At 39.2% G+C, this 7,362-nt stretch overlaps 1 protein-coding gene across 1 annotated transcript; it reads left to right on the plus strand.

Moving 5' to 3' along the window:
- Nucleotides 1–3,290: 3,290 nt before the first annotated feature.
- BDR25DRAFT_365645 (cytochrome P450) lies at nucleotides 3,291–5,022 on the plus strand (the record flags this gene model as incomplete). The annotated part of the gene is made up of 4 exons (XM_033696907.1): nucleotides 3,291–3,432; nucleotides 3,466–3,547; nucleotides 3,597–4,358; nucleotides 4,419–5,022. 4 exons carry the CDS (start codon nucleotides 3,291–3,293, stop codon nucleotides 5,020–5,022), a joined length of 1,590 nt encoding a protein of 529 aa, XP_033555236.1.
- Between the last annotated feature and the right edge of the window lie 2,340 nt (nucleotides 5,023–7,362).

Here is a 7,362-nt window from a genome sequence, read left to right on the forward strand (position 1 = left end):
CTTTTGTTGTTGCACTCTATTTATAGTTCTTATTTATAGACTAGACTGTTCTTATAATAAAGACAGTGTAGCATTTTACAGGTAGAAGTTGTTCCTGTTAATATATTAGTTTCTAGTGCGCTTTCCTGCGTTCTGTGTGGCCACTAGCCAGCCCTGTGCTTAGTTAGCTAGTGTTTAATACAATACTTGTTATTACATAGGTACTAAGTATAAGGACATTCCTTAAGGTTGTTTTATATAACTATTAGCTAAACTTATGTCTATTTAGAGTATTCCTTAGTTCTAATAATTTATAGCAGGTGGCTTTAGTAAGTGCATTAAAACTTGTTGTGTTGCTTGCTTCTGCATAAAATGCAGTATCCCTTGTCCTATTAGGTTTCTAAGTCTTTACAGGTAATAGCTAACACAGGGGGAGGCGTGTTAGCTTATTTACAACATAGTTTAGGTGTTATTAGTAGCGTGCACTGCTAGTTAAAGCCTTCTTCTTTATTAAGGATTTTTTAGAATATTTTTTATTATTCTTCTTTGTTTATAACTATATAATGTGTTTTAGCAATTTCTTTTAGTATACTATAAGTTTTAGTGTTATTATTAATATATACTTTATACATTAATTTCTTATAATCCTTTTAATAATGTGTGCTGCTGCACTTCTAGTAGTTTTTATAAATAAATTAATATCTTAGCTCTTAAGAAGAGATTTTTGTTATTAGTTATTTTAAAAAAAACTTTTTTTTTTCCTTTTTTAACATTTACAATATATGTTGTAGCTTAGGTGTAGCCTTACTATTCTTTATAAGTAGCAGCTTGTTCTAGTGCTTTAAAGACTTTATTACTGTCTTATACCTTAACTTTTTAGTATTTTATTAAGCATTTTTTAGATTTATAATTGTCTTTGCATTACTAGCAAAGGCGTTTATCTAGCTAGTCTAGAATCTTTTGTTCTGTTAGGCCTTGTTTTATATACATTACTTTTATAGTTAGTCTACTATTTTTATTCTCTAGCTATTTAAAGTTTAGGCATTTTTAATAAAAGTAGCCTACTTTTTTATAGTTAAGGCATGCTTTTTTTTAAGCTATTTCTTTTATTCTTTATTTAGAGGTGGCTTTACACCTTTAAAGGTACTGCTTTTTTTCTTTAAAAAGCTATATATATGTTTAGCGTAACTAAGGTCTATAAGTTTAGTGTTAGCTTATAGAGTTTCCTTTTTTTCTAGAACTAGTTAGGTTTTTTAGTTGTCTAGCCCTTTTTTTTCTTACTACAGCGTTTAGCATGTCTTTTATTATAAGTAAGTGCTTTCTTAACATAATCCTTAAAGCTTTTAGGCTTTCTAGTATAAATAAATTTATTTTTAATAGTGTTTAAAAGCCCTTTATAAAATATTTATCCTATAGCTTTCTTATCTGTCTATCTGCAGATAGCTAGCAGTTCCCTAAAGTAGGCTGCGTATTGTTAGACAGAGCTGTTGCCTTGTCTAAAAGTGTCTATTCTATTAACTACTTGTTTTTCTTTATTAACTAGCCTATAAATTATAGTTAGAGCTGCTTTAAATAAGTTAATGTTATTAAAGACTTTCTATGTTTCTAGTAGTAAGAGTTTACTATTAGTCTTATAGTTTATCTAGTTATTAGCGTAAAGTTAGAACTAGATAGTAGGCAACTCTTCTAGGTGTAGGCTTATTTATAAAATTATTTTTTTATTTATTTTAAAGGCGCCTTTGTTGTATTACATATAAAGGTAGCATTTAGTAAAGAAAAGTTTTAGGTCTTTAGCAGAGCTGTTAAATGCTTTAGGGGGGGCTAGGCGTAGGGTCTTTTTAGATTTAATACTAGTTTTTTCTTAAGTAATGTTTCTAAGGTTTGCTACTTCTAGCTAGAAGGCTTAGATCTAGTAGACATTTAAGGGTCTTTATTATTTCTATAGCTAGAGGTGCTGCTTAAGCTGTTTAAGCTTGTTTTAAAGGTAAAGTATTTACTAATTCTGCGCCTCTTTAGTTGCTGTAGGAGTCTAGCTAGTGCTAGCAGCTAAAGCACCTGTTATGCTAATGTCTAAGGTAGTAGTGGCTATACTTTGCAGGTAGTAGTGATTACTGTTATAATCCTTACTCTAGTAAAATAGTATTTTTAGAAGTACGTTAGCCTATAGTAGTGTGTTAACAGAAGAGGTAGGACTTAGCTAGATTAGGTGTACAGTCTGTTAAGCAGAGTGTAGAGGAGATAGGGTAAAGAGGAGGCAGGTTGTGGTTTAACCTAGCAGCTGGTATAGGGAGCTAGTAAACCTAATCTGTTAGGATAAGATTAGAGGTATATATAGTGCAAGATATACAAGGCAGTAATGTCCTTTTTATAAAGGTTTTAACACCTCTTAGTTTATTAAGTAGGTAAAGACTAAATAATAAACTAAATAGTAATTATAACCTTCTAACTATAGTTGTAATTAAGACTATATACATAGGGTTTGCATGCGCTTGCATGCGTTGCAGGTGTTGCATGCATTGCCTGCATCCACCTGCAATGCCTGCATTGCCTGCAGTGCTTTAGTCCCTATTAGACGGTGCACTCCGCAAGGCTTTTGTCTAAAAGCTGAAGCTATTCCTTATCCGTCCTGTCACGTGATTTATTTAACGCGGGGCTAAGCGTCTTCCATCCGACATCGTTCGGGCTGTGTGGGACAGCCAGTTGGGTTATTACGGTCTGACTGTTGGCCGTAACAATACTACAGTAACTACACTAAATAGTAGCTTTACTATTAATTAACTTAGCATTAACTATCACTGCTTATTAAGCTGTTTTAATTTCCTCTTTTTATAAAAATAAAACCTTATTAATGTTAGTAACGCCTTAAAAACACTACTAATAGTAACAGTTACGTTCTAATAAACACTGTGCAATGAACCCTGTTTCCCTTTCTCAAGATGGCGTTGCGGAAGTAATTCCCGACTAGGATAGAAGCATTTCCATTCGATGCCACGAAAAATGTTTAATATACCATAGTATCTGAAATTGCGGCATAGCTGGAGTCGTCGGGCCGAGCCACAATGACGTTAAGATGATTGCAGGGGCGCGAGACATGGGCAGCATCTTCTAGCAACACACGCATGCATATGCAGCCAGGGTATCTTGTGATGGCCCGCAATACTGTTTGGGTCGTTGCATGGGGTCTTGCAGCTCATCCTAGCACGTATAACGTTCAAGGCCGCGGCTTCCCGCAACTTACGGTAAAATATCTCACGAAATGTTCCATTCTCCACAACATAACATTGAAGTGTGATTGTTTCCAGATATTAGCAATGCTTCTTGACGTTAAGTACACACCTACGACCGGGATCTTTGGTCTGGCGGCACTGTGGCTCGTTTGGCGCCTTTGGACATTCACAATCCACCCAAGGCTCAATAAGAACTTACCGAAACTTATCCCGTACCACGTACCTTGTGAGATTATTCTTTCCAAAATCGTTTTTGAAGTTGAGAGTACTGACAATCCTCTATGGTTCGGTCACATTGTCGGGTTCTTTAGAGACGGGAACACGCTCGTCACTCGGAGCAGGTAGGACTCTCATCGTATCAGCCATACAGGTTTTTCATGGACCTCACAGGCTCCGATACGCTTCAAATCGAGAACCGTTCAACATCGTCCTCGCTGGCCAAAATACCTACATCATAACCTCCGCGAAGGATACCACCGCCGTCTTTCGTAATATTGCCGATCTCACTTTCGATGCATATGTACGCGACATGATGCTGCGGCTCGGTGCTTCGCAAGCGGGTTTTCAGGTAATGTGGACTAAACCATCTCCTGAATTCGTGGAGGCCAGGGCTGCGCAAAACGGATTTCCAAATCCAAATTTCAAACCTCTAATCCACGCCTGCGAAGATATGTTCAAGGTCCAATTACACCCAGGCCCAGAGATGGAGGTATTACGATCTCGTCTAATAGCGAATATTCTGGAGCGGCTATCGTGGGATGGAGCGCCGGACGCTGCAATTTTAGACCAAATGGGCAAGGGCAATGTGCGGACCGTCTCGCTCAGTCATTGGATTAAGCATTCCATGCTTGAAGCAGCAACTAAATCCTTCTTTGGAGAAGCCATCTTCAGAGTAGAACCAGCTCTGCTTGAGACCTTTTCCTCGTTCGACAGCAACAGTTGGAAGTTCACTTATCACTTACCCCGGTTGTTCGCAAACCAGGTCTATCTAGACAAAGAGAAGCTTACATCTGCGTTCATAAGATACGCGGAGATGCCCTTGCACGAACGGAGCGATGCATGCTGGATGGTCAGAACTCTGGAAACAGAGATGCGCGCAGTGGGCACAGGAGATAAAGATATTGGAGCCTATTTTCTCATGCTCTTCTGGCCGTACGTATTGCACCTCACCGTATATAATTCTTATGTACGCTAATGGAATGGGCGATAAAGGATCCAAGGTAATCCGTGGAAAGTGGCATTTTGGTTCATGGCCTACCTGCTTTACAACCCTGGTATCAAACAACGCATCGCAGCAGAATTGTACCATCTTATGGAATCTCAGCCCCCTCTTTCCCCAATAGAGTTGTGCAAAGGACTGAACGCTTGCCCTCTGCTAACAGCTTCATACCACGAAACACTGCGGTTGACTTCCTCGACTATCACTGTTCGAGACGTTGTCAATGACTGTGTGATAGGAGAAAAGTTGCTCCAAAGAGGCTCTCGGGTTCTTATTTCATACCGCCAGATGTTCCTTGACAAGTCTGTTTTCGGGACCGACGTCCACTCATTTCGTCCAGAGCGTTTTCTCGACAACCCAGGCCTTGCGAAAGACCCAAGCTTCAGGCCCTTTGGAGGAGGCTTAACATACTGTCCAGGACGCTTCCTTGCTCAAAATGAGATTTGTACTGTCGTTGCGATTCTGGTTGCAAAGTTCATCTGGGAGCTTCGAGATCCGAGCGCGGCCTTTCCAGAAATGGACGAGAGGAAACCAGGACTGGGAATCATGTTCCCGGCTGAGGACGCCGATGTATTGGTAAATGTCAGGTGTAGATAGACTCGAGAACTGTGTGCTACAGCATGCAGCATTGCTAGCAGGGAAGCTCAAGCCACCCTCGTTGGTCTCCCAACATAATCTTTCGCTCTTTTCTTACAACATTGTCTTGAGTTACTGGCGCTTGCACCAGCGTTTCATTGAATTTCTGACCCCGATGCTGTGGAACATTGATTCATCCTGAAAAGCCACTGGCAGTTGCGCCGACACGCAGCGCGGCACAGCTGCGTGGCAAGAGTCATCCACTAGGTTGGGGCGGAAGAATGAACCGCGTCGCAAATGGCCGCATCAACCATTCCGGTTAAGTTACAATTTTGGAATTTGCGGCACAGTAGAATTCTCCATAGTCGACAATCACGCAAGACCACCGCTGTCCGCTTCGAACAGAACTACCCTCGCACATAAAACAATGATTGCGGAAGACATCAACGATCGAAACATCACAAAGTCACAGCAAATGCAACAACATGAGAAGCCAAGGATAGAAGAACGCTCAAAACACAATTCTTTCCAGGAAATTTCTTATAGATCCAAAGACAATGGGCTCTCCTCGAAAAAGAATCAGCTTGGAGTTGCGTTCTTGGACTTGAGTGTTCATGGACTCACCTCAAAGCACGATTATCGCCATACCCCAGCCAGTGCGCCTTTGGTAGTATGGTCGATTCTGAAGAAGATTGTTGGAAGGGATCGCCCCAAGAAGTTCCATATCCTCCAAAAAAATCGACGGAGTTGTGAGGAGCGGGCAAATGCTTGTAGTACTAGGGAGGCCGGGGAGTGGATATAGCACTCTGCTGAAAACTCTAGCGGGCGACACCGAAGGCATTTTTGTGAGCGACGAATCTACCATCAGCTATCAAGGTCAAAGCACTGGAATTTTGTCAGCGAATTTTTTGCTGACTACAACGATAGGTGCTTCATCTCAAGACCTGCGCAGAGAATTTCGCGGAGAATGTATATACAGTACTAGGACAAAAGTCTGTTCCGGGCAGCATTTAGCAAGCCCCACTAAACATCTGCCCCCTCTATTTAATTAATTATATAGTCACCCTAAGTAGTCACATAAGCATAAATAATAGCTTATTTTAATTATATAATTCTAATACTTCGTCTAGTAGCCATGCGCTTGTTGCAGAGCCTGTAGACAGCACAGCATTAAGAGGATAAGCTTCTTTATTAGTAAATTAGGTATTTTCTGCTATGCCTCCTTTAATGCTGCACAGAACTGATCCTACTTCTCTGTAGAGTTGCCTATTATAGCTATTTTAAGGTACAGCCTATAAAGGGTCCTTTTAAGTGCCTACTATATAGGTTTAATAAGGTCAAGGTCTAGAAAGTAGAGGGGGAAGTTAGTAACATTAATATAGTGCCTTTACAGCTATTTATATGTTATGCGCGCTGTGTGTATGCGCGCGTTATCCTGCTAGAATAGATCTTCTTTTTAGTAATTACGCAAGAGACCTTTCTTAAGCGCTTAGATGTAGCTCTTAGCTAAATAGCTATAGTAGAGAGCAGCAGGGTCTTTCTTTATAATTACAAGAGGGCTCTAGCGTACCCTCTGTCTGCGATTAATCTAGATAGACGCCCACACTATCTGCGCAGGCTGCTAAGCTAGTTAGGAATATATTAGTATAAAAAAAGTAGTTTAGTAAGGTTTTAGTAAAAGTAAGCAACTTAGGTGTGTAAGCAACTTGCCTGTAAAGTACATTACTTTATTTTTTTGCCTATTATAATGTTCTAATTCTATCTTAATTAATAATGTAGTTATCTTAGTGTGTTACTAACTTACAGGCTCTATTCTTATAGGTCTTATTCTTATAAGCCTTATTCTTACATGCCTTATCTAGCTATTCTGCTACCTAGATATATCATGCTGCCTTATCCTAACGCTTAGAGAAGGCTTGCATAGCCTTACCTAGCCTACCTACACTATTCTTGTATGAAGCAACTCCTTTAAAGCATATGTAAGATACTTAGGCTAAGGAGCACCTAAATAATGCCTACTATAATGTTAGAATTGCCTTTAAGATTAACTAAAATAATATATAGTGTTCTAGCATTAAATTAAGCACAGATTAGCTAGGATATTATGTAAAGTATAAGTTATAACTTTTTAGGCGCTAGAAGGTGTTATTTATGTAAAGATACAGTGCAGATCTGCAGCATGTTACTAAGGTAAGTAAAAAAAAAAAGCAGCTATAGCTCTATTAAGCTTACTATAAAGCTAGTGTTTAAAAAGTAGCTAAACTTATTAATAGTAACATTTATATAGTAAAGCATCTTAAAGTAGTTTATAAGATTAATGCTAACATTAGCGTACTACTAGATAGCTCTTAGAGGCTTTTA

This window comes from Lindgomyces ingoldianus, assembly GCF_010093535.1.
Source record: "Lindgomyces ingoldianus strain ATCC 200398 unplaced genomic scaffold BDR25scaffold_1, whole genome shotgun sequence".
NCBI lineage: Eukaryota > Fungi > Ascomycota > Dothideomycetes > Pleosporales > Lindgomycetaceae > Lindgomyces > Lindgomyces ingoldianus.